Below are 27,856 nucleotides of genomic sequence, written 5' to 3'. Positions count from 1 at the left end.
ATTCAGCGTGCTCGTTGCTAACAAGTCAGAAAGCAAACAAAACCATAATCTGAGAAAACGTCGCTAATCAGCGAGCTAACACTGCACCATTTTTGTTTCACGTCAAAGTCAAACGTGGCACTATCCCCGTCGTGTAAGACTCGTATTTCATTCACGTTTTTGCGGTTAGAACTCTAGAGGGTTTTCACAGTTTTACCTGCAGGTGACTTGCTTTGTTGACATGTTTCATTTCATATATGCGCAGTTTATATTTTCCTTCCTGTTCTCATACGGCTATTTGCGCGACCTCTAATTACTGCCGACTACAACAGCGGAACTCACTATTGGTTCCGGACGGTTAAACGCATTACATAGTGCTTGTTGTTTCAAGGTAATTATGCAATTACAATGTATATCTATAGTTATCTATTCTTTTTCGATTTTAACAAAACAAAATGGATTGATTGACCTTTTCGAAACACTGATTAATCTCGCTACACGTACTGTCCCAAATTCACTCTTGAGACCCTTGTGCCCTCGAGTTCTCACGTACGATGACGTCATCAAAGTGCACACTTGGAGCAGGACAGCAGGGTTTGGGGCGCAATTTGAGACAGAGCCATACATACGAGCGCATGTGCTGTCTTGTCCTGAAGTTTTATAAAGACAGATATAATCTGTGTTCCAAATAATTCAAGACATATAGAAGCACCTGATGTGGAAAATACGCAAAAACAGGAAGTATGTACTGTATTTAAAAACAAATAAACTGGTATGGCTCGTCCATTCTATATAGTGCACCTGGCCAGTAGGGGGTCATTTGGGATGCAGCCATGTTTTGACGACCTGTGCGGTTTGAAATGGAGAAAACCGTGGTTAAGTTCAGACATTGCGGGAAAGATATTTATAGTTTTTCGAAACCAGATGTCACGGTAAATCCACAGGTTGCGTGTGAGAGAAGCGTGTGTCCTGTTTGTGGTGATCCTCTGCTTCTTGGACTTTTAGATGCCCCGGTAGCACTTCCTTCTCCTTTCACACACGGCCGTGAAACTCAGTGCTCGTTTCTTATCGGAGCAAACCAAGGACCATGGTGTTTAGGGTAATTTTAACGTATCACGTATACCTTAATTCAGTAAACGTGGGATAAATTGTACAATTTATTATTATTATTTTTAAATTAAATTTTTTTTTTTTTTTTTACATGCACTGTGTTTTTCTTCCGGTTAAGAGAATGGCACGAGACGGAGTTACATGTTGGACTCTCCGACTCCAGAGGTAGACAGCGCGCGCTTCTTCCCCCAGTGTTGCCAGCTGTTTTCAGGGGAAAGTAGTAAACACCTACTCAAAAACGCTCCCCAAGTCGCTGGATGATGTCATATATTAATTTGCATATGTGGGCGTTTCTTCAACCTGGAGCACTTTCGACATAATTTCCACCACACTCTTGTCTTTTCTTTGTATTTTCGTTGTTTTCAATACAATATCCTTGACTTGCAGCCACGTGATCAAAATGTGCCACGTCATGAGCGTCTGCCATGATGGTGGATATGGGTCTGTCTCAGAAACTGGGTACTGTGGGGGTATCCCAATTAGACCCCGAAGCCGCCACCAGGCGCCGCTAAAACCGCCATTTAGAATTTGAGCCGCCGCCAGCCAATAATTTTGTAAGCCAATTTGAGCCGCTATCTAATAAAATTTGGCTGAGCCACTAAGAATTGTGTACATCAAATAATGGGTTTATCCACATCATGAGCTACAAGAAAAGTGACACAAACATGATCAACTGTACACACTAGTAGTTGCACAATAGAGACGTATAGGCATACACTGTAGAGATTTAGAACTGATATCACAGCACAGAGAGCCACCACAAGCTTGCCGTTGTGACTACCTGTCTGGCTTCCCGCCCCTCACACCGTTACCACGATACACTGGGGAACCCGGGAACCCACCCAGAGCATCAATCGACTCCGATATCGACGAGATGGCTGCATTCTTTGCCGCTGCTGAGGGAAAGTGTAAAGGTATTTTTGTTTGTTTGTTTGTTTCACATACTTCGAGATTGATAAAAAAAAAAGTACTCCACCACTCTACTTTCATCATAGTAAGATAGCTGCCAGTCCTTCACTGGTCATTGCTAGTGAGAGTAGATAGCTAGATGCCTTCCTCGAACAATCCAGATTAGCTTATTATTAGCATTGAACTACAATCTTGCTAGATTTATATTTACAATGAAGTAAGAGACCAGGGGACCTGTGGTAATTTGCTATTTATTCCCCCCATTTGTTTGATCCGTTCGCCCGGATATATGCCACACAGTGACATCCAGTATCAGCCATTTGTAGCCATAAACATTTTGGTGGCTGCAGCAGCCATTAAGGTTTTGGCTGAGTCAGCTAGCCAGCCAATAATTTCATCAGCCAGCCATTATCCTGAAAACAAACGGCTTCGGGGTCTAATCCCAATAAATATACTCACAGTCAGTAAACTATACAGTTTTGAATGGTGATGGTTTTAATTTGAAATAAAATGATGATAGAAATAATACAGATAGGTGGCACGGTGGTGTAGTGGTTAACACTGTCGCCTCGCCTCACAGCAAGAAGGTCCGGGTTTGAGCCTTGTGGCCGGCGAGGGCCTTTCTGTGTGGAGTTTGCATGTTCTCCCCGTGTCCGCGTGGGTTTCCTCCGGGTGCTCCGGTTTCCCCCACAGTCCAAAGACATGCAGGTTAGGTTAACCGGTGACTCTAAATTGACCGTAGGTGTGAATGTGAGTGTGAATGGTTGTCTGTGTCTATGTGTCAGCCCTGTGATGACCTGGCGACTTGTCCAGGGTGTACCCCGCCTCTCGCCTGTAGTCAGCTGGGATAGGCTCCAGCTTGCCTGCGACCCTGTAGAACAGGATAAAGCGGCTAGAGATAATGAGATGAGATAATACAGATAAAACTAAATCTTTGATGTGAATATTCAGAATTTGGCAAAAATTCTGCAAATTTGTGGAAAAATGGCGGCTTGATCTGGGACATGATAAATGGTTGACTACGTCGCATTCCCTTAAAAAGGTTGTAGTCCACTGAAAAGTCTAGAACAGGGCTTTTCAAAGTGTGGGGCGCACCTCCCCTAGGGGGCGCCAGAGTTCTTCGGGGGGGGGGCGCAACATGAGGAAAAATAAACCAGAATAAATTACTATTGCGGACATTTAGTGAACTTCAGCTAGCCTTTGCCAGAGACAAAATGGATCGATTTTTAGTACCTAAAGCTACAGTGAGTGAGGAGACAGAGTCTGGGCCAAGCAAAAAAAGAAGGAAGTATGACCACGATTATTTAAAGTTTGGATTTTCATGGACTGGATCTGAAGATGCTCCACTGCCACAGTGTGCTGTCTGCCAAGAGGTGCTAGCTAACGATGCTATGAGATGTTTAAAATGTGTAAAACAAGATGTTTTTAAAAAAAGCACAGATGTTTAAAATGTGTAAAAAAAAAAAAAGGTTTTAAAAAAGCACAGATGTTTAACATGTGTAAAAAAAAAATGTTTTAAAAAGCACAGATGTTTAAAATGTGTAAAAGAAAAAAAATAATGTGTACAACAACCATTTTTTTAAATACGAATGGAACATTAAGTATAGCAACAACAAAAATTGTGGGGGGTGGCGCTGTTGTTTATTTGCTCTCTGGGGGGGGGGGCTGACTGTCCCACACTTTGAAAACCCCTGGTGTAGAAGAAGGAACCTTTATTTGTCACATGCACACTTCAATTCATCCTCTGCATTTAACCCATCTGAAGCAGTGAACACACTCGCACCCAGAGCAGTGGGCAGCCACACCAGAGCGCCCGGGGAGCAGTCAGGGGTTAGGTACCTTGCTCAAGGGCACCTCAGCCCAAGGCCGCCCCACGTCAACCTAACTGCATGTCTCTGGATTGTGGGGGAAACCGGAACACCTGAAGGAAACCCATGCAGACACGGGGAAAACATGCAAACTCCACACAGAAAGGCCCTCGCCGGCCGCTGGGTTCGAACCCGGAACCTTCTTGCTGTGAGGCGACCGTGCCAACCACTACACCACCGTGCCGCCGCTAATTGTATTTTAAGTTGTAACTTTATACACCTAAGGATTGGTGCACTCACAGAATAATCATAACCGTAATAAAACAACATGCAAAATATTTGATCACCGTTGTAACTCCATTTTCCGCAAACCCAAAACCAATACGATCGTGTGTTTTGATCTAAACGGAAAGCCTCAGGGTCAAGGTCACTAACTCACCAAAAGTAGTAACTTAAAATCACTACGCCATATAAAAATTTAGTTATAAATCTGCGATTTTGTTTTTTAAAATGAAAGCTGAAAGTTAGGGATAGAATATGTTTCTTACAGAATATGTTACGATGGTAGCTGGTCTTGTATGAATTTCTGAGCTATAAAATGAGTTGTGGTCTATTTTTTACCGTAGCGTGTTATTTGTGTGCGGGGAAGGACACACATTAACAATTTGCATGTGTAGAATGGAATTTTTCACTCCAACAGTTAGAAGTTGATCGTGCTTCCATTTGCGGTCTTTCTGTTACGCGGGTGATCTGTTCGGACGTCATCACTGAAAAGGTGAGTTTTGACAGTTTTATTTTGTTTTAGTCTTGCAGTATAAGGCAATAGAATGTTTCTTTTTCATCTTACTTTAATATTTCGTAGTGTTTGCGTATTTTTGGCCAATATTTTGCAACCATGGTCAATTTAGATTTGGACTTTTGATAAAATGTACGGCCAGTCATTTTGCCCCGCCCCTGCCTCGCGCTCCGTCCGGTGCGGTAGTGATGTCCCGTTGCTCACACGCCGCAGCAGAGACCCGCACGACCTTCAGCCGGTACAGTCGCTGTTCTTTTACCAGCGCTGTTATTCTCATCTTTCCTGTGTGTTCTTGATTTTTCCATTGTGTCCTATTGTCCTATTTCGCCATATCAAATGCCCAAAATGTATCATGTTATTCATATTTAAGTGAATAATCAATTCAGTCATCATAACTTGGCATTTTTAACCCAAGCAATCAAAAAGAGGAAATTTATTCAATATTTTCACTCATCTGTGAAGGAGGGGCTTTAATTCTTCATAATGTAGTTATTTTATATGCAAATAAATTTTGCAAAAGCATTTGAATTGTAATTAAAAAAAAAATTTCCAAAGTGGAGGCCAGATAAAGCAACATGCTATCTTTATTCTTATTAAACATGACAAAAGAAACATTGAGTGTTAGGTAAATGCAAAAAAAAAGTAAAATAAAGAAAATTTATTTTTTGACCATAATGTCCCAAATGAGAGACCAGTTTCTGAGACGGACCCATATACAAAGCAACTAGGATGGCAGCTGCTGAAAGCGTGTCTGTAAACAATGCTGAATTTTATCAGTATTACTAGGATTTGAATGCTCGAGCGAAGATTCGATACAAAGAGATGATGTGTGTGGTTTTGGCCCATATTTATTTTAAAAAGTCAGACTTTTCTGAAGATAAGACTCTTCTACTGACCATCGAGTCCGCAGATATTACATTCTATCTGGTTTGGCTGCTGAAGAATCAAGTGTGACCTTGGACGAAACATAGCCCATTTTCTGAGTAGGTGCCCAGTCTGGATTGTTTCTATCATATAATTTTCCTGGCGCTCCTAGAAGCAAAATGGTAATACACATGTTAAAATTATAACAACGACCGAGTGAACCATGATAAGAGAACGCTCATTTTATAGCAAAAATCTAGCAACACAAAATTAAAATTCTTCCATGATATTCTTGACAAAGCTTTTGAATCTCACCTGAGATAAAATTACTGCAAAGACGAGCTGTTTTGGTTTTAGCCTCTGTTAGATCAGCCCTGCCGATGTTGTTCAGCCGTGCTCGTCTCCTCTCCATACCAAGTCTCAGAGTTTCCTCGCCCTCCTTCCAAATCATGGACAGAATTCTAAAAAATTGGAACGTGCCACGGTCACGAGTACTGTTGTGACCGCAACCATATACAGCACAAAGATATGGCGCAGCTAAAAGAACGCTTAAAGCAGTGAAAAAAAAAGAACTTTGCACACGCGTGACTGTTTTGTATGGAATGTCACTTGACTCCGCATTTCTATATCCACCAACATGGCTGACATCCGGGTTTCTATTTTGCTTTGACATGACTTGCAAGTCAAGGATAATTTTTACACTGTGCTTTTTAAATTGATTATTGCTTCTGAGTGGACTCCAGGAAGATTAGTGACCACTCAGAAAGAATGAATGAATGAATAAATACATTTTCCACTACAGGGAAGTGTGGCATGGTGGTGTAGCGGTTAACACTGTTGCCTCACAGCAAGAAGGTTCTGGGTTCACACCTCCTGGCCGATGGCGGGGCCTTTCTCCGTGGAGTTTGTATGTTCTCCTTGTGTTTGCGTGGGTTTCTCTCACAGTCCAAAAACATGCAATTAGGGTAACTGGCTGCTCTAAATTGTCCAATTCTCCATCAAGCTTGGAGGGGGATGGGCTCCACCAAGTTTAAATGCCCTAGACACATCAATGGTGAACTGTTAAAATGCTGTCAGTCAGTACGTTTACATGCACATCCAAATCGAGCTGCTGTCGGTAATCGAGCAAAGGGTCCCAGCAGGGGTGCCAGAGAAATCCAATCCTACATGCACACAAGGAAATCGAGCTATTGTGTGAGGTACATTGTGCACCCGAGCCACAGGTGGCGCTACACGCCCCATCGTGTTGGTACACTTCTGGTTGTCGTCATGAAGAAGAGCTATTCAAGAGTGTAAACAAAGTTATCAGTTCCGTGTTCTCCATTGCGCGTTTTTCTCCCGTCCATGAATTTTAATATATTCAACTCCTTAAGCTGAATGAGCATGAACTCTGTCTCCTCATTGCTCCAGAAGTGCACGTTTCTGCTCGCCATTTTCTCTTCTTCGTTTGTTCCTCCTGACCTCTTCTGCTGCTCGCTACTACTGTTGTCATGCCGACCGAGGCTGTCGTGTTTCCCGCTTGTGGTCTCGTCACTCGTCACTTCCGGAAGGGGCAGTGCTGAAGTAAGTAGCTCGACTACGTAGCTCGATAGGGTATACATGCACTAAGTAGCTCGGCAAAAATCGCATAATCTAGGTCGTGTAGCTCGATTACGAGAAATCAAGTTCGGTTCAATTTCAGCCTAGCTAAGGTGTTTACATGCCATTTAGAACTTCGATTTCAGTCGAGCAACGGCAGAAATTCGATTTTCTCTATGTGCATGTAAACGCACTCAGTGGTGCCCCTATGGCCCTTGCCGGCTATGGGATAAAGAAGTGTGATGGAGATGACATTTTGACAGTATTTTGTAAAAAACTGCAAGGTAGCTTAACACATATGTATTTAACTATTCTCTTATAAACTTCCATGAAGGTTTGGAGATGACACGAAAAATATCTGTTCAAGCAATATTTACATTTATTTTTCTTCAATAGTTGGACATAAAAATGTACATCTCCAGCATACCCAGACGTGCTCTGTTGTCACCATCCATTTTCATAGCAGCCACCTAAACAATCTGCATCCAGAATTTTTAGCAGGGAATGACATTGCTGTGGTGGAAATGATTAGAATCGGCAAAACTTTATCGCCTATCATGACAGAAAATTATCTTAGGTGTGGCTCAACAACATGCAAAAACAACCAGACAATTGACATGCAAAGGATATTTTCCTAAAAACAGAATGAAAGTAGCTGGTACAATAAATAAGGGAAACAGGAGAATAAAATTATAATACTGATGGTACAATTTGTGTGCTGATTAGCCTCGTGGTTATTGTAGTGGTGGTGGCTATAGAATGGTATATGATGGTGATATTGTATGTGTAAAAGAATAATGTTGACAACTGGCTCATAAATAGTAAAATGTTGTTGTTGTTGTTGTTGTTGTTTTTTAAACCATTTGAGCGTATCCAATAAAAGTTTTTAGATAAAACATATTTTTAAGCTTTATTTTCATGGTTGAATTTTAGAAATCTGGTTGTGGGACAAGGGCAAAATGGTGACATTGAAGCTTATAAAGATGCTGAGAAGTAAGAAAAAAAATCTTTCTTCAGAACAGATGGTAAAAAGTTTCAAAAATTGTTTTATTGTTAATTTATCAGAGAGAGAGAGAGAATTGTGCAAAATTTTATGTATTTTCAAAAATATGACCAAAGGACATGAAAGTGCTTGTAGTTGAAGAACCTCCCATTTATTGCATCGTCACAATATTTTGCATAATGTTGCAAAATGTTACGAGTATGATGAATTGCAGATCTAAAGACACTTAAAGAGGTACTGCAGACTTAAATGTGTTTTTTGAGCTGTAAACTAAATGATATGACTGTAGTGAGGATGATGAAATGCATCAATGATCGTCTTAATCCTGACAAAATTACCATTTTTATTAAAATGGGTATCTTATGGGTTAAATAGCTCAAAACGCCATCAACTAGTTTAAATCATCCTGACCCTGGCAAGGCCGATATTTGTTGTTGGGAAGAATGGTGATCAGTGATTGGTTGATTAGGGAAACAATGGTGATCAGGGATTGGTTGCTCAGGGAAACAATGGTGATCAGGCATTGGTTGATTGGGGAAACGATAGTGATCAGCGATTGGTTGCTCAGGGAAACAATGGTGATCAGGCATTGGTTGATTGGGGAAATGATAGTAATCAGGGATTGGTTGCTCAGGGAAACAGTGGTGATCAGGCATTGGTTGACTGAGGAAAATATGGTGATCAGGCATTGGTTGATTGGGGAAACGATAGTGATCAGGGATTGGTTGCTCAGGGAAAAAATGGTGATCAGGCATTGGTTGAGCGGGGAAACAATAGTGATCAAGGATTGGTTGCTCAGGGGAACAATGGTGAGCAGGGATTGGTTGCTCAGGCATTGGTTGATTGGGGAAACAATAGTGATCAGGCATTGGTTGATTGGGGGAAATGATAGTGATCAGGGATTGGTTGCTCAGGAAAACAATGGTGATCAGGCATTGGTTGACCGGGGAAACAATAGTGATCAAGGATTGGTTGCTCAGGGAAACAGTGGTGAGCAGAGATTGGTTGCTCAGGCATTGGTTGATTGGGGGAAACGATAGTGATCAGGGATTGGTTGCTCAGGGAAACAATGGTGATCAGGCATTGGTTGACCGGGGAAACAATAGTGATCAGGCATTGGTTGATTGAGGGAAACGATAGTGATCAGGGATTGGTTGCTCAGGGAAACAATGGTGATCAGGCATTGGTTGACTGGGGAAACAGTAGTGATCAGGCATTGGTCGTTGGGGACATGGTGGGGGGAAGTTAAATGAGTTGTTAAAGGAGTCTAAAAAAAAGAGCTCAATCCAGCTACATCATCTCCAAGTTGGCAACACTGAATTTGATTCTTATATCTGTATATTGCACTTGTATAAATATCTCATAACCCATACAGGCTTTGACATTTAGGTTTGGTCTATAACTACACACTGTCTGGAGTCCAGAGGGATGAACAAGGATGGGAGCAGTGTGTGTCCATCCAGCTGGTTCCACCATACAGAGAAGACCTAATACAGCTATGGGATAAAGAACTGAACCTCTTTTCATCACTCCCAGCATGGACTCCAGAACGGTGGGTGAAGCCTTTATTCATCTTTCATCTCCTTAAAGCATACAGTGGGGCAAAAAAGTATTTAGTCAGTCACCAATTGTGCAAGTTCTCCCACTTAAAAAGATGAGAGAGGCCTGTAATTTTCATCATAGGTACACTTCAACTATGAGAGACAGAATGGGGGGAAAGAATCCAGGAAATCACATTGTAGGATTTTTAAAGAATTTATTTGCAAATTATGGTGGAAAATAAGTATTTGGTCAATAACAAAAGTTCATCTCAATACTTTGTTATATGGAGCACTTGCATGTGACGTCACAGCCGATCCAGATTGTGACAGACGCCATCTTGTCGGTCAAACGCCATATTTCCGCCTTCTACTTCTGCTTCTACTTCTACCTTTTCTTCTGGAAAACCCTACTATATACAATTCTACTACAACGGCTGCGGCTACAAGCTCTCCCTACCTGTGCACGTTTTTTATGTTTTTTGTGTGTATTTTTGCGTGTTGTTCGTCTGTACCGGACTTCAATATCCACTACAACCGTATGGACTTACTGGACATTGGTTTCCAGCAGAAAATGACGGTTTGTAGCGATTTCCATCGCATGCACAACATTACGCACTTCCTGTTTCCTGAGTTGTTCGCGCCGAGTCCTTTTTCCCGCGAGTGCCGGCGTTAATTACTAATCCTTTTTTAACTTTTTTTCTATAAATAAATTTCCAGTATCCTCTTCATTTTTATTATACTGTCGCTTTCATTTTTGTACTTTTCACTTTCGCTTTCCTTTTTCCGGTTTTTTCTCTTTCTTTTTTCGGAAGAACGCCGAGACCGGAAGCTTTCTTTTTCTCTCCTCCTGTGTAAAGTCCACAAGCGGAGGCCATCTGATCTGCTTTAATATCAACAGATCTTCATTTAAGGTATGTGAATCTTTTCATCATGGCACACCTTCAGCCTGTTCAGTGTGCTGAGTGCAGGATGTTTAGTCATTCTTCCTCCGTCACTAGCGATAGCTCTATTAGCTTTACTTGTGATAAGTGCAGATTAGTTAGCTCTCTGACGGAGAAGATTGCAGTGCTAGAAGCGCGTGTCCAGGCTTTAGAGCAGGTTAGTGAGCGTGAGAACAGTGTAGTTTCTGTTAGGGAAAGTCTGGACGCCCTAGGTGGAGTTAGCAATCCCCCAACTCCGGCATTAGAGCCCTTACAGCGGGGCGAATGGGTGACGGCTCGGCGGCATAAGCGTAGAGCCAAAGCTACCGCTGAGGCTCGCCCACGGGAGCACCACTCCTCTCCGCGTCACGTGTCGAACAGGTTTGCTCTCCTTAGTGATGCACCCACTGAGAAACCTGAAAGAGCTCTGGTTATAGGGGACTCTATCATACGGCACGTGAAATTAGCTCAGCCTTTAGGGGCACCAGCAGCTTTAGTCAGGTGTATACCGGGAGCCAGGGCGCCGGACATAGCAGGTAATCTTAGGGTCCTAGGCAAGCACAGGTTCTCAAAGATAGTTATCCATGCAGGAGCTAATGATATACGCCTTCGTCAGTCTGAGGTTACTAAGAGTAACTTTGTAGAGGTGTTTAAATTAGCGAAGGCGATGTCCGATGCTGTAGTATGCTCTGGCCCCATCCCAATGCGGCGTGGCGATGTAGCTTACAGCAGGTTATGGTCGCTGAACTGCTGGCTGTCCAGGTGGTGCTCTGAAAACAGTGTGGGCTTTATAGATAATTGGGCTAATTTTGAGGGCACTGCTGGCCTGTTAGGGCGGGACGGTATCCATCCCACTCGGGAAGGTGCTGCTCTCATTTCCTGCAGCATAGGTCATAGTCTCAGAACAGGCCTAGTTAATTTCTGACAATCCAGAGCCAAGGCCAGGGAGCAGACGAACAGGCTAAACCGACTGTCTGCTAGCTGCACAGAGTCGTCACTCAGGGCCCACTACATCGAGACTGTGTCTGTTCCCCGAGCTCCACAAAAAGGTAGAAATTTTCAGAGGGTTTGTTCCAGTAACCTAATCAATATAAAATTAGATCAGACTGACTGTACAGCTGCTGCCAGCACCTTTGATCTAAAGGTGGGGCTATTAAATATTAGATCTCTTGCATCTAAAGCGCTAATGGTTAATGAACTCATTACTGATCAGGAGTTTAATGTACTGTGTTTAACAGAAACATGGATTAAGCCAAATGAATATATAGCATTAAATGAAGCGAGTCCTCCTGGATACAGTTATATACACCAGCCTCGTCTAACTGGTAGAGGAGGAGGCGTCGCGGTTATTTATAACGATTATCTAGGTGTAACACACAAACCTGGTTATAAATTTAATACATTTGAAGTTCTTCATACTCATAATGTATGTAGCCTCGAAAAATAAGTCTACCCAGTTAATTCCATTGCTTATTATTTACAGGCCCCCGGGGCCATATTCTGAGTTTCTTTCTGAATTTGCAGATTTTATCTCAGATTTGGTTATTTCCTTAGACAAAGCTTTAGTTGTCGGAGATTTTAATATTCACTTCGATAACCCAGAAGACCCTTTAAAAACAGCGTTTGTGTCCATCTTGGATTCAGTCGGGATTAAGCAGAATGTCATAGGACCGACCCATAATGGTGGTCACACCCTTGATCTAATACTAACATTCAGATTAAACGTAGACAATATAGTCATACTTCCACAGTCTGAAGTTATTTCAGATCATTGTCTCATCTCATTCAAAATATGTCTGAGTAATAATATATGCACCTCACCACGCTACTGTATTAAACATACATTCACGTCAACTACTGCACAGAGCTTTATAAATGATCTTCCAGAGTTATCAACTTTGATTGGGTCACTGTCAGCCCCTGCAGAACTTGATCAGGCAACTGAATGCTTAGAGTCAACATTCCGCCATACTTTAGATAATGTAGCTCCTCTAAAAAGGAAAATGGTCAGAGACAAAAAAATTAGCACCCTGGATGACACTCGCACATTAAAACAGACCACTCGAAAATTGGAACGTAAATGGCGTCAAACAAAATTGGTAGTGTTCAAATTAGCTTGGAAGGAGAGCTTCCTGAAGTATAGAAAAGCTCTTAGTGCTGCGAGATCAACATATTTCTCCTCCCTAATAGAAGATAACAAAAATAATCCTAGATTCCTATTTAATACTGTAGCAAAATTAACCAGGAATAAGTCCACTATCAACACATGCACACCTGCAGTATGTAGTAGCAACGACTTCATGAATTTTTTTAATGACAAAATTGAGAATATCCGACAAAAAATTCAAACTACTAATTTAAGGTTAGACAATGAAAGTGACCTTGTAGTTAACAATATAACTGTATCAGATCATCAGTTAGAATGTTTTACTCCCCTAAAAGAAACTGAATTACTTTCATTAATCTCTACATCAAAAGCCTCAACTTGCGTACTAGATCCCTTACCGACACATCTATTCAAACAGATAATGCCTGGAGTAATTGAACCGCTTCTAAAAATAATAAATTCTTCTCTTATGATTGGCTATGTACCCAAATCCTTTAAACTAGCAGTTATCAAACCCCTGATTAAAAAACCTGACCTTGATCCCTGTCAGCTGTCCAATTATCGGCCAATATCAAACCTCCCCTTTATCTCCAAGATCCTTGAAAAAGCTGTGGCACAGCAGTTATGCTCATATTTACATAGGAATAACATCCATGAAATGTATCAGTCAGGATTTAGACCTCATCATAGCACAGAGACAGCACTGGTTAAAGTAGTAAACGACCTACTGTTGGCGTCTGATCAGGGCTGTGTCTCGCTACTTGTGTTGCTTGACCTTAGTGCAGCATTTGATACCATTGATCATTCCATTCTTCTGGATAGACTAGAAAATGTTGTGGGAGTTAAGGGAATGGCCCTCTCCTGGCTCAGGTCTTATCTAACTGATCGTTATCAGTATGTTGAGATAAATGGTGATATTTCTAGACGTACCGAGGTAAAGTTTGGTGTTCCACAAGGTTCTGTCTTGGGTCCACTGCTTTTTTCTCTATATATGTTACCTCTGGGCGATATTATTCGTAAACATTGTATTAGTTTCCACTGTTATGCTGATGACACACAGTTGTATGTCTCTGCAAAACCTGATGAGAGACACCAGCTTAATAAAATTGAGGAATGTGTTAAGGACATTAGACACTGGATGCTTATAAATTTCCTTCTGCTTAACTCTGACAAGACTGAAGTACTTGTGCTAGGACCACATACAGCTAGAAGTAAGTTTTCTGATTACACAGTAACTCTGGATGGCCTTTCTGTTTCTTCACGTGCAGCAGTAAAAGACCTCGGAGTGATTATTGACCCCAGTCTTTCATTCGAAACTCACATTGATAACATCACCCGGATAGCTTTCTTTCATCTCAGAAATATTGCAAAGATAAGAAATTTAATGTCATTGCATGATGCAGAAAAACTAGTCCATGCTTTCGTTACCTCCAGGTTGGATTATTGTAATGCCTTACTGTCTGGATGTTCCAATAAGTGCATAAACAAGCTCCAGTTAGTTCAAAATGCCGCAGCAAGAGTCCTTACTAGAACTAGAAAATATGACCACATCACGCCTGTCTTATCCACACTGCATTGGCTCCCAATCAAATTTCGTATTGATTATAAAATACTACTATTGACCTTTAAAGCACTAAATGGTCTCGCACCACAGTACCTGAGTGAACTTCTGCTCCTCTATGACCCGCCACGCCTACTTAGATCAAAAGGTGCAGGCTATCTGCTGGTACCTCGTATAGTGAAGGCTACATCAGGGGGCAGAGCCTTTTCTTACAAAGCCCCACTGTTATGGAACAGCCTTCCAAGTAATGTTCGGGAATCAGACACAGTCTCAGCATTTAAGTCTAGGCTGAAAACATATCTGTTTAGTCAAGCCTTTTGTTAATGGTGTTTATGAGGTAAAGGAGTAGATCTGGAGGGTCCTCAGACATAGAGTGTTTTGGTAAACTGGGATGTATGGATGCTGTCAGTCCCCACTCGCTTGCTCACTCGAGTTTGTTGACGGTGTAGTGGCTGGCTGCTTTATGTCCCGGGGCTCCCTCATGCCTGTGTTACCTTCTGGCTCTCTCCTTTTAGTTATGCTGTCATAGTTAGTTGCCGGAGTCCCTGCTTGTACTCGGTGCAATATGTATACTGTTCCTACTTATTCAGGTGACATTGGGCATACCTAACCACCTGTGTTTTCTTTCTCTCCCCCCCACCCCAAATCTGTCCCTCTGAGTTACATGGAGTCAACAGGAAATCTTTTGGTGGAGACGGTGGGGACCTCGACTGGCTATTGTAGCCTGCAGGGAATCGGCCGTCAGACATTCTGTCGCATGTCCCAGACCCGGTGAAATGTAACTGAATTGTCTTGGCCAGCCCTAAGGGTCCCATCTGCATCTCATCATTGCTGAGGAGTGTGCTCCCATCACCCAATCAAGCATCCAGTCAGAGCAGGTCATGATATATTTTTTACCATATTAACATGCCATTGTGTGTCATGCCTGATGTAAAGACTCTCGTCTCTGCGAGCCTACCACACAGATTTAATACTTGTCATTTTTAGGGCATACCTAACAACGTGTTCTCTTTCTCCCCCCCCCCCCCCCCCCCCCCCCAATCTGTCCCTCTGAGTTACATGTTGATCCTGGGATTGAGATGCTGGCCTCTTCTGCCCCTCGGACCTGCTTGATCCATCCTGGTGCCCTGTGTCTGGTCGGAGTTTTATCGCCCCACTCCTGTGAAGGACGGCCCCATGAGGACAGTTGATGGTTATACCTGTTAAAACTGTTAATATTATAGTCAGGCTGTCTGTTGTTGCCCAAATGAGGATGGGTTCCCTTTTGAGTCTGGTTCCTCTCGAGGTTTCTTCCTCATGTCGTCTGAGGGAGTTTTTCCTTGCCACCGTCGCCACAGGCTTGCTCAATGGGGATAGATTAGGGATAAAATTAGCTCATGTTTTAAGTCGTTCAAATTCTGTAAAGCTGCTTTGCGACAATATTTATTGTTAAAAGCGCTGTACAAATAAACTTGAAACTTGATTCCGGACGAGATAGCGAGACCAGTGGGGTGACCAGATAGCGAGACCACCAATCTCCGTGGATTGTTATCGGAAGCAAAGCGAAGGAGGCGGCGCCGGGAGCGGAAGCAAAAGCGAGGCTGCAGAGCCGGCCTGTTGACTAAGCTCAGAAAACAGCCACTCAAATATCCACTGCTAAGCCTCTACCTCTCCAATGCCAGATCCATGGTAAACAAGATGGACGATTTGGAATTACAGCTGGAATTACCTTATTCTATTCTATAATCGGCTGGTCAGTGCTATACTCAATACTTAAGTGACTTACCCATCCAGTGAGGATTATTTTCTTGTTTACAAGATGCCGCGGCTGACAAATCCTGAATTTCTGTAAAGATAACTGTCCAGAGATTTATAAGCAGGCAGTGCTTCACCACTGAACAGCGAGGGAAAGTTGATGAGGTAATTATACACGTCTGGGTATTCCGCTGGCAGTTCAAAATCCACTGACACGGTCGTGAAAACTCCGTCCGGTAAGCCATAAGGGTCACTAATCTGTAGATCGTTTATTTTAGACATATATCTAGTTATCTCTTCATTAGAAAAATGAGCCGTGTAGTCCGTCGGTTGAAATTGATCCATTCTGTACACGAGTGCAGTAGTATTCAGCTGTGTTTTTTACCGACAAGATGGCGGCTGTGTACTTTCCGGTCACATGACTGCAAGATCTCTATACCCTTTGTTGGCAATGACAGAGGTCAAACGTTTTCTGTAAGTCTTCACAAGGTTTTCACACACTGTTGCTGGTATTTTGGCCCATTCCTCCATCTCTAGAGCAGTGATGTTTTGGGGCTGTTGCTGGGCAACAGGGCCGCTGACAGCTTTGGCTGGGCCCGGGACAAAATGCTCTGAATGGGCCCCCCCCAGGCCAACCCCCACCCACCCACACACACACACACACACACACACACCTCTCTTATCCCAGTCTCTACTCACTCCAACCCTTAAATGACAGGTATTCAAAAACCATTCAACCGGTCAACAACCATTTCATTTTAGCATTTCAACATTTTTACAGTTTTAACATTTTAACATTTCCTTAGTCTGCAACTATTCAGGTGCGAAATGCAATGCACCGGACTTTTGTTGTGCGTGCGTGCGTACTGTCCAGTGTGAAAAGCAGAGAAGAACACACCGCTCGAGAAACGGCGGGATATGATTGCGGGCTAATGTGAATATTCTTAGCTTCAATCAGATATATGAAACAATGTTATTAAGCCGTTGTGGTTATGAAATGATTCAATGCCCTGTGCGTTTGATATGGTGTTCAGTGTGACTTGCTCTCCCCTCGTTTGTAACGTGAATTGCGTGCCGCGCGTGCCTTGGTTGGGGTTACTTTACGGGGCTGGAAAAAGTTGGCTGTGTCTTACCCAGTGATGGGAATAACAGCGTTAGAAATAAACGGCGTTACTTTTTTTAGTAACGAGTAATCTAACTAATTACTTTTTACATCGTTATAACGCCGTTCCCGTTACGTACAATAAAATACTATGCGTTACTTTATTAAAGCTGTTCTCATCTGGCACGCTGCTCGTTCAGCCTTTCTTTACTCTGCTTTCGTGTGGGGCGGGGAGACACGAGACAACGGCACAGTAAGCCAATCAGAGTAGATTTGGACAACATATGTAGATAGGCCACGCCTACTGCACTACTGCACGCTCTTTCAAACGGAAGACACAGCGATGGCGAGCGGTCAGCCCAGCACTGCGCTTTCACATTGGAAATACAGCCATTACTTTTCATTACTTGAAATAAAAGGCAAGAGTGTTTACGTGCAATGCACATTATGTCGAGGAACAAAGCGTTTGTCCTCGTCAGTGGCCAGAAATTAGTAACACAATTTTAATAACTACAAAAATATATTACATTTGATAGATGTCTTCTCACATTGTCCCACAAAAATATTAATATAGTGTAGATAACATTACTAATTGGTTCTGTTAAGTGTCCATTTCAGTCATTAAACACATTTAACATTCACTTTTATTATGATTACACTAATTGAATTTGATTTTTTTTGAGGGGGAACAAAATGTAATGGAATAATTACTTTCCCTGGTAAATTAGTTACTTTTATGACAAAGTAACTCCATTACTAACTCAGTTACTTTTTGGGAAAAGTAACTAGTAACTATAACTAATTACTTTTTGAAAGTAACGTGCCCAACACTGGTCTTACCTGGCTCAGCTGCCCCACTGCCTTTGCTAGTACCTGCTGCATCATCCGAATCTTTTTTAAAAATATTTATGCAGTGAGCCCCTGAGTCTCTTGGTTTCTTCCTCTCTTTTTCTCTTTTCTTTTCTTTTCTGTGCTCCTGACTTGTGCATGTTGGCAAATGGCACGCATGCTGATTGTTGAAGCGCTATGATCGAACGATGTCGTTTTTTTCCCCTTAATCAAAGAGTCAGACCAAACCGTTTTTGCATTAGGGGTGGTAGGGGGTTCTTGATGCCTTTTTCAAAGACAATAAAGGCAAAAGATCTAGAAATCATTTATTGAATGCAAATATAGCACATTTCTCCCCCAAATCAACACATTTTGAAATGAAATAAAATAATCGCAACTTCATGAGAGCCCAGTTCTGGGCCCCCCCCATTCCTGGGCCCGGGACAGCATACCTGTTTGTCCCCCTGTCGGCGGGCCTGCTGGGCAACACGGACTTTCAACTCCCTCCAAAGATTTTCTATGGGGTTGAGATCTGGAGACTGGCTAGGCCACTCCAGGACCTTAAAATGCTTCTTACAAAGCCACTCCTTCGTTGCCCGGGCGGTGTGTTTGGGATCATTGTCATGCTGAAAGACCCAGCCACGTTTCATCTTCAATGCCCTTGCTGATGGAAGGAGGTTTTCACTCAAAATCTCACGATACATGGCCCCATTCATTCTTTCCTTTACACGGATCAGTCGTCCTGGTCCCTTTGCAGAAAAACAGCCCCAAAGCATGATGTTTCCACCCCCATGCTTCACAGTAGGTATGGATGCAACTCAGCATTCTTTCTCCTCCAAACACGACAAGTTGAGTTTTTACTAAAAAGTTCTATTTTGGTTTCATCTGACCATATGACATTCTCCCAGTCCTCTTCTGGATCATCCAAATGCTCTCTAGCAAACTTCAGACGGGCCTTGACATGTACTGGCTTAAGCAGGGGGACATGTCTGGCACTGCAGGATTTGAGTCCCTGGCGGCGTAGTGTGTTACTGATGGTAGCCTTTGTTACTTTGGTCCCAGCTCTCTGCAGGTCATTCACTAGGTCCCCCCCATGTGGTTCTGGGATTTTTGCTCACCGTTCTTGTGATCATTTTGACCCCACGGGGTGAGATCTTGCGTGGAGCCCCAGATCGAGAGAGATTATCAGTGGTCTTGTATGTCTTCCATTTTCTAATAATTGCTCCCACAGTTGATTTCTTCACACTGCTTACCTATTGCAGATTCAGTCTTCCCAGCCTAGTGCAGGTCTACAATTTTGTTTCTGGTGTCCTTTGACAGCTCTTTGGTCTTGGCCATAGTGGAGTTTGGAGTGTGACTGTTTGAGGTTGTGGACAGGTGTCTTTTATACTGATAACGAGTTCAAACAGGTGCCATTAATACAGGTAACGAGTGGAGGACAGAGGAGCCTCTTAAAGAAGTTGTTACAGGTCTGTGAGGGCCAGAAATCTTGCTTGTTTGTAGGTGACCAAATACTTATTTTACCGAGGAATTTACCAATTAATTCATTAAAAATCCTACAATGTGATTTCCTGGATTCTTTCCCCCCATTCTGTCTCTCATAGTTGAAGTGTACCTATGATGAAAATTACAGGCCTCTCTCATCTTTTTAAGTGGGAGAACTTGCACAATTGGTGGCTGACTAAATACTTTTTTGCCCCACTGTATATGCAGAGCCATGGCCTCACTTTCGTTTATAAATGCCTTGAGACCTCAAAAATGGCACAAGAATAGTTTTAAGCGTTAACAATAAATCTAATATAGTAATTTTTATGATTAAAGTGATTTATATACGTAGCGGGCTGAGTGAATGCCCTTGACGTCCGTAACATCACAATAGGAAGTCTGTCGGTCTCATCGCCATTTCCGCAATACTAAAACACAGAGCTGACCGCAACTCCGATCCTCCATTTTGAGCTAATTTATCACCATGCCACGTAGATGTGTTTTTGGCCTGTGCAGCAACACGACAGAAGGTGGATTTACGTTGTATTCATGGCCCAAGAATGTTCAAACTGCAAAGATTTGGATGCGTTTTGCGAGAAGTTCACGGGCACATTGGGAGCCTACGAAGTGGTCTCTCCTCTGCTCTGCACATTTTACTGAAGACTCGTATGAGACCTCTGATCTGTTGAGGAGCATTGGCTCTAAGCCCGTATTGAAAGAGGGTACAGTACCAACAATTAAAGAAAAAGAAAACTACAAGAAAAGAAAGTATTATTATTATTTTTTTTTTTAAAAAGGAAAGTAAGTTCAGTTGCACCAGTCCTCCCGGAGTGAGCCGAGGGTTGTTGCTAAAACCCGGGACAGGACATACCGCTTGGGCAGTGACCTCCCCGTGGTTGTTGCTAAAACTGGTGACATCCCGTTCCGTCCCAGGTTTTAGTAATTGCCTGAGCCGAGCAGTAATGGCGGAATACACAGTATGGAGAAAAGTGAATGAGTGGAGCAGCCGTCTTATTTCTAAACTGGATATTGCTGCCATCTCGCCCTTACGTGGAAGAAGTGAATGAACAGAGAACTGAACGAACAACTGAAAGTAAGATTGTTTCAAAAACAATCGGCCTTCAAGAAGCCAGAACACAGATGGGTAAGCTTCGACTCTCATTTGGATACAAAACAACAAGAACATGTTTACCTGCATTTAGATGAATACGTGTAACTTGTATTGTGTGTGTTACCGGTATAAGATTATTTAATTTGCTTCAGAATGTGATCGTCTCAGTTCATCTGATTATTTAATTCGCCTTTTACGTTTTATCAGTGAAAATGCATGCATGTACATGTATGCTGCATAAGTTAGAACACCTATCCTGTTTTAATGAGAGTCAACCCACAATCAGTGAAGTCAAATCAGTCTTGGATGAGCAAGTCAGTAACGGTATTTCTTACTTTCACCCTAAATTTTTATTTATATGACTTTGGTCTATAGCTGTCAAAGGCCTCGGCCTTAAAACCGGTTACCGCTGTGACGTCACGCGCTCAGGGCTGGCTGGCTCAGCGGGGCAGCTCGAATGCCAACTTTGCGGTCGATTTTAACTCTCAAAAATATACATTTTTTAAATTCCCATTTATGCAGCATACAAGAGTCAAGGATGGAGATACTATCCACTCAGAAATGTATTTAAAAATAAAGGCTCTGCGTATCTCTTTTAACCTAATTATTTCTGTAATTTTAGATATTATTGTGTCATCCCATATTTTTAAAACTGTTTGCCAAATGTATATAGATATTTAATGTTTTCTATTGCTTCTGTGTCATGCAGATTTCCTAAGGGGAGTGATAGACTGATCAGTCAACCAAAAATAATTCAGGTTTTTTTGTATAGTGCTTTTAACAATAGATATTGTCACAAAGCAGTTTTACAGGAATCCAGATGTAGATTTAGATCCCTAATGAGTAAGCCAGAGGTGCGAGTAGCAAAGGAGAACTCCCTGAGATAACATGAAGAAGAACCCTTGAAAGGAACCAGACTTAAAAGGGAACCCATCCTCTTCTGGTTATATATACTGTAGTCATTAAAACACTGGGATTATAAACCATGATAACATACAGTCATAGAAAAGTAAAGGCAAACAGTAGTATGTGCATATTGTGAAATAGGAGTCCTGAAATGAACAACACACAAACTCTGCTCCTTTCATTATGTGCATATATATATATATATATATATATATATATATATATATATATATATATATATATATATATATATATATAAAATATTTAAGCTCCACCCTAATAAAATTTGTATCCCATCCATCATCTGTAGCTGCTTATCCTGTTCGACAGGGTCGTAGGCAAGCTGAAGCCTATCCCAGCTGACTATGGGTGAGAGGCAGGGTACACCCTAGACAAGTCATGTAATAAATTATATATATATATATATATATATATATATATATATATATATATATATATATATATATATATATATATATAATTTTTTATTTATTTATTTTTTTTTTTATTAGGGTGGAGCTTAAATGACAGAAAATTGTTTTTCATTCATTTTATTTGGCCTTACCCCCTGAACATGTTTGTACTAAATTTGTACTAAAAACCATATCAACAAAGTTTGTGCATTATATCTTAAATTTTAATGGTAGCTCAGTGAATTCGAAGATTACAAAAGTAATTTATTGATTTTCTTTTTACAGTTGTCCATTTTATGTGTATTCTAGTCAGTACTATATCATCAGCTGTTCATTCATTCATTTATTTATTTATTTAACATTTGTTGCTGTGTGTACAAATTGTAAACTATATTATTATATAGTTCGTATACAATTCTAGTCCTTTGCATTTCTGTGATAAAGCTCACTGTGATGGCTTCTTGTTTAATGTATGATTTTTATAATTTTATTTTTTGTGTACGTGTATAGTAAGTTTTAGACAAATTAGACACGTGTTCTTGGGCAGCTCTGTATTTATATATAGTATAGAACTACAGATTCAGAACATATTCAGATAATTGCACACAGACATGTATTCAAAAGAAGTACCCATTCTACAGGCTTTTTTAGCCTATTGGTACTTTCTTTTTAATATATTTTATTAATAAAGTAAATAAATATTCAACAAAGTAGTTTATTTATACATTGATAATTATAGCAATGTGGCATATTTACCATGCACTAGTTCTGTATTCAGACTTCAGAGGTACTCAAAAAAGTGTCTTCAATATGCATATAGGTAGACCTAGGGCCAGTCGAGGCTTTTTTCCGATGCATGTTTTCAGCTTATGTTGTCTGTGGAATGGGATCAGCTAGATCGGTTAGCTCCATAATGTTAGTGATCAGTTTTTAAAATGATTAACATTATAACAGTTGTGCAGTGTACATTTCACTGCATACTTTGCAATAAACCCGAAATAAACTGATAATATTTAATGCTGCCCCAATCCATTCCAGTGTAGTATAATTGTACAGTAGGCCCTATATGGAATAATGCCTCTAATGACAGCAGTACTTAATTGTGGCAAACTTTGTGGCTTGGCTGCCAAACTTCATGCTGATTGAGCTACCAGTTAGATTTCTTCAAGATGGTCATATTTAATAACTTTAAAAATTAGCTCCACCCTAATATATACATATATATCCTGGTGACTTGTCCAGGGTGTACCCGCCTTTCGCCCGTAGTCAGCTGGGATAGGCTCCAGCTTACCTGCGACCTGTAGAACAGGATAAACCGGCTAGAGATAATGAGATTTTATATATATATAAAATGTGCCCGGTTAAAATTATTTTTTTTGGTAGTACATCCTGTTTTGGGAGGTTTTTTTTGAAAGCTTCCAGTCATATAATCTTTCATGAAATAACTATGGAATAAAACATGTGTGTTATCATATGAAAATAATTAACGATGGGATGGCCTGACATGAAACTGATTTATTTACTAGTAAGAGTGTGTCTTGAAGTGGGTCCCCCCCCCCCCCCACCTTTTTACACCACAGCAATTTGCTGGCACTAATCATTTTTTATGACACATGGTATGTTTTACCATTCTTACAACCCCAATTCCAAAAAAGTTGGGATGCTGTGTAAAATATAAATTAATTTAAAAAAAAAATGACTGGGTATAAAAAGAGCATCCCAGAGAGGCTGAGTCTCTTAGAAGTAAAGATGGGGAGGGGTTCACCGCTATGTGAAAGATTGCCTGGGCAAATGATGCAAAAATTTAAGAATAACTTTCCTCAAGGGCGGCACGGTGGTGTAGTGGTTAGCGCTGTCGCCTCACAGCAAGAAGGTCCGGGTTCGAGCCCCGTGGCCGACGAGGGCCTTTCTGTGCGGAGTTTGCATGTTCTCCCCGTGTCCGCGTGGGTTTCCTCCGGGTGCTCCAGTTTCCCCCACAGTCCAAAAACATGCAGGTTAGATTAACTGGTGACTCTAAATTAACCGTAGGTGTGAATGTGAGTGTGAATGGTTGTCTGTGTCTATGTGTCAGCCCTGTGATGACCTGGCGACTTGTTCAGAGTGTACCCCGCCTCTCGCCCGTAGTTAGCTGGGATAGGCTCCAGCTTGCCTGCGACCCTGTAGAACAGGATAAAGCAGCTAGAGATAATGAGATGAGAACTTTCCTCAATGTAAAATTGCAAAGAATTTTGGGGATCACATCATACAGTCATCATCAGGTGACACTGCATTAAAAGCAGACGCGTGTCTGGAGTGGAAATCACTGTATGGGCTCAGGAACACTTCTGAAAACCATCGTCTGTGAAAACAGTTCATTGCTGCATCCACAAATGCAAGTTAAAACCATATATGAACAATATCCAGAAACACCGCCATCTTCTCTGGGCCCGAGCTCTTTTACAATGGACTGAGGCAAAGTGGAAAATTGTCCCGAGGTCTGACAAATCAAAGTTTGAAATTCCTTTTAGAAATCATGGACACCACCATCCTCCAGGCTGAAGAGGAGAGAGACCATCCGGCTTATCAGTGCACAGTTTAAAAGCCAGCATCTATGATGGTGTGAGGGTGCATTAGTGCACATGACATGGGTAGCTTGTACATCTGGGAAGGCTTCATTAATGCTGAATGATGTACACATTTCAGAGCAATATGCTGCCATCCAGACAAAATCTTTTTCATGGAAGGCCTTCCTTCTTTCAGCAAGACAGTGCCAAACCATTTTCTGCACATATTAAAAACTGCATGGCTCCATAGTAAAAGAGTCCAGGTGCTAAACTGGCCTGGCTGCACTCCAAACCTGTCTCCCATTGAAAACATTTGGTGCATTATGAAATGAAAACTACAACAAAGGAGACCTCAGTCTGCTGAGCAGCTGAAATTGTACATCAGGCAAGAATGGGACAACATTTCTCTTAAAACTACAGCAACTGGCCTCCTCTCTTCTAAACATTTACAGTGTGTTGTTAAAAGTAGAGGTGATGCAACACAGTGGTAAACATGCCCCTGTCCCAACTTTTTTGAAACATGATGCTGGCACTAAATTCAAAATGCGCAAATATTATTTTTAAAAAAATCTCAGCATTTGAAATTTTATCTTTGTACTATTTTCAATTGAATGTAGGGTTTCCATGATTTTCATATAGTCACATTATCTGTTTTTATTTCTGTTTTCCATGGCATCCCAATATTTTTGGAATTGGGGTTGTACATTTAATGTTACAGATCATCCATGAAACAAGTTAGCTCTGGTTTTCACTTTTATTATAACAGCCATAAATAGTCATTCACTCACCAAAGTCTCCTTTTTCCTCTCTTCCTTAAAATAAAAAAAATGTACAGGAAAATCTAAAGGAACAGCCTTAGAAAGTGATGACACTGGAGACTCCTTCCAAAAAAGCTAAATAAATGTGTATGCATGGAAAACGTCACCGTATCAACACTTACCTTTTTTATTTATTTATTTATTTTTTTAAAACCCAGTTATGTTAAGAATCCACCAGACAAGAGTTGGTTATTAAGTTGTTATATAAACGATAACATTAGAATGAAGTGCATTTAATATAAACCTGTGCTGCACTATTTTCAGAGCTGCTGTTTATAGAAAATTAAACAACAACTTCTGAGCAATCAGAATTGAGCACTCAGCACTGCTGTGATATAAACTGAATTAATATTCACATTTATTGATTTGAATTTCAGCAAGAATTAGGCTTGGGCACATAACACATGAAGATCAAACAGTAAATATTTGTGTCTGTCTGTATTTTTTGCTTTTCAAGATTCCATGAAGAGAGGGAGTTTGGCTCCTGTTGCTACGGTTTCGCCCTGACGTTCATAAACCACGTGAGATCGCTGGACAATAAAGCCCCTCTGAGCAGAAATGAGTTCACCGCTGCCCACGTTTTATCCCCAATGAAACGTGCCTCCATGTACATCAGGGTTTATGAAGAAATATCACAACATGGCTTTTACATTGTTGATAAATAAGGTCTTTATAGTTCAGTTAATTAGTGCTTTCATGTGAAAATAAACTTGGTTCAGTTTTAAAATGAACTCTTACCTTTACTGCCCTGCCAAAAAAGGTTACACGCTCTAATATTTGGTTGGACCGCCTTTAGCTTTGATTACAGCATGCATTCGCCATGGCATTGTTTTGATAAACATGTGCAACGTCATGTTATTTATTTCAGTCCAGAGTTGTATAAATTTTTCACCAAGATCTTGTGTTGAGGATGGGAACCACTGCGTAAAGTCTTCTCCAGCACATCCCAAAGATTCTCAATGGGGTTCAGGTCAGGACTCTGTTATGGCCAATTCATATGTGAAAATGATTCCTCATGCTTCCTGAACAACTCTTTCACAATCTGAGCTCTAATTTTATGCCCATGACATGAAGGAAGAAAGACAATTATTGATAACCTGGTCATTCAGTACATTCAGGTCATCAGCTGACTTCATTTTATTGCCCCATAACGTCACTGAGCCTCGACCTGACCAACTGAAGCAACCACAGATCATCACACTGCCTCCAGAGGCTTGTACAATGGCTGCTATGCATGATGGATGCATCGCTTTATGCTCTTCCCTTCTTACTATAACGCGCCGATCACTCAGGAATAGAGTAAATCTGGACTCCTCAGACCACATGACCTTTTTCCATTATTCCTGAGTCCAATCTTTTTGCTCCCTAGCACATTGAAGCCTTTTCTCTGATTAGTCTCACTAACAAATGGTTTTCTTATGGCTGCACAGCTGTTTAGTTCCAATCCTGTGAGTTCTCATCACATTGTGTCTGTGGAAATGCTCTTCATTTTTTTTTTTTTTTACTGGGGGGCTAAAGCGACACCCATCATCCTCAGGAATCTCCTTTGTTTGTGCAATGATACACTTCCATATACATGTGTTTGTGAAGGTCAGACTTTGATAGATCCCTGTTCTTTAAATAAAACAGGGCAAACACTCACACCTGATTGCCACACTGTTGATTGAAAATACCTGACTCTAATTTCACCATCAAATAAACTGCTAATCATGGAGGTGCACATACTTTTGCCACTCATTGATATGTGTGAAAATGTGATGTTTTAATCATGTTTTCTAGATTTTTGCATAAATTCAACAATTATTCCATCAAATCAAGTCGTACATGAGATGATACACATGTACAACGAGATTGAGTGGAATAATTGTTTTATTCTATCCACATTCACTGGATTTTGAGAAACGGAGCATTTTTATTTTTAGCAAATTCGATAAATAAAACCTTTATACAAACAGCCGACAAAATTATTTCTGCTTTGGTGGACTTCTTAAAAACCTGTCGATGGTTGCACGAATTGACTTTAGTGTTGTTTTTTTTTGTAGAAAGTGCTGTCTTGCTGTCATGCCGAGGTATAGAATAGCTTTAGACGTTTATTTAATTCTTCCTTGGACATTTCAGTTACGTAATTGTCAAATTTTGGAACCAGTCTAAAAAAATTCAACACATTTTAATGCTTAAAGGTGAAGAATGTAAACAAACCGGTGAAATGACCAGAGGTGGACAAAGTACCCAAGTTTATTACTTAAATCAAAGTACAGATCCCACTGGAATAAACGTTACTCCGATACAAGTGAAAGTTGTCCAGTCAAATTTTTACTTAAGTTAAAGTACTGAAGTACTTGCTTTTAAAAATACATTTTCTAATTACATTACATTTTACATTATTAAAAGTACATTTTCTGTCAACACATTTTTGTTGGGCGGCACGGTGGTGTAGTGGTTAGCGCTGTCGCCTCACAGCAAGAAGGTCCGGGTTCGAGCCCCGTGGCCGACGAGGGCCTTTCTGTGCAGAGTTTGCATGTTCTCCCCGCGTCCACATGGGTTTCGTCCGGGTGCTCTGGTTTCCCCCACAGTCCAAAGACATGCAGGTTAGGTTAACTGGTGACTCTAAATTAACCGTAGGTGTGAATGTGAGTGTGAATGGTTGTCTGTGTCTATGTGTCAGCCCTGTGATGACCTGGCGACTTGTCCAGGGTGTACTCCGCCTTTCGCCCGTAGTCAGCTGGGATAGGCTCCAGCT

General features: G+C 41.2%; 2 protein-coding genes across 2 annotated transcripts in view; one reads left to right on the top strand and one right to left on the bottom strand.

The window, feature by feature from the left end:
- Positions 1 to 528, bottom strand: part of mkrn2 (makorin, ring finger protein, 2) — a 28,003-nt gene extending 27,475 nt beyond the window's left edge. Inside the window, exon 1 of the mRNA XM_060910270.1 lies at positions 197 to 528. Coding sequence (XP_060766253.1) covers positions 197 to 222 — 26 coding nt within the window. The 5' untranslated portion in view covers positions 223 to 528. The remainder of the gene's footprint in view (positions 1 to 196) is intronic.
- mkrn2os.1 (MKRN2 opposite strand, tandem duplicate 1) lies at positions 413 to 26,828 on the top strand. The gene is made up of 4 exons (XM_060910271.1): positions 413 to 1,078; positions 1,208 to 1,254; positions 9,437 to 9,599; positions 25,574 to 26,828. Exons 1-4 carry the CDS (start codon positions 840 to 842, stop codon positions 25,779 to 25,781), a joined length of 657 nt encoding a protein of 218 aa, XP_060766254.1. The 5' UTR covers positions 413 to 839; the 3' UTR covers positions 25,782 to 26,828.
- Positions 26,829 to 27,856: the final 1,028 nt, after the last annotated feature.

Source organism: Neoarius graeffei, chromosome 26 (genome assembly GCF_027579695.1).
Source record: "Neoarius graeffei isolate fNeoGra1 chromosome 26, fNeoGra1.pri, whole genome shotgun sequence".
Classification (NCBI taxonomy): Eukaryota; Metazoa; Chordata; class Actinopteri; order Siluriformes; family Ariidae; genus Neoarius; species Neoarius graeffei.
Note: the sequence above shows the minus strand (reverse complement) of the source record. Positions and strands in the feature narration are given on the sequence as shown.

Excerpts from the sequence above, each read along its gene's own strand:
- mkrn2os.1 (XM_060910271.1), top strand. The coding sequence starts at position 840 with ATGGAGAAAACCGTGGTTAAGTTCAGACATTGCGGGAAAGATATTTAT. Across the intron at positions 1,255-9,436 it reads TGGACTCTCCGACTCCAGAG|GTTTGGTCTATAACTACACA; the intron begins GTAGACAGCGCG and ends TTTGACATTTAG. Across the intron at positions 9,600-25,573 it reads CCAGCATGGACTCCAGAACG|ATTCCATGAAGAGAGGGAGT; the intron begins GTGGGTGAAGCC and ends TTGCTTTTCAAG.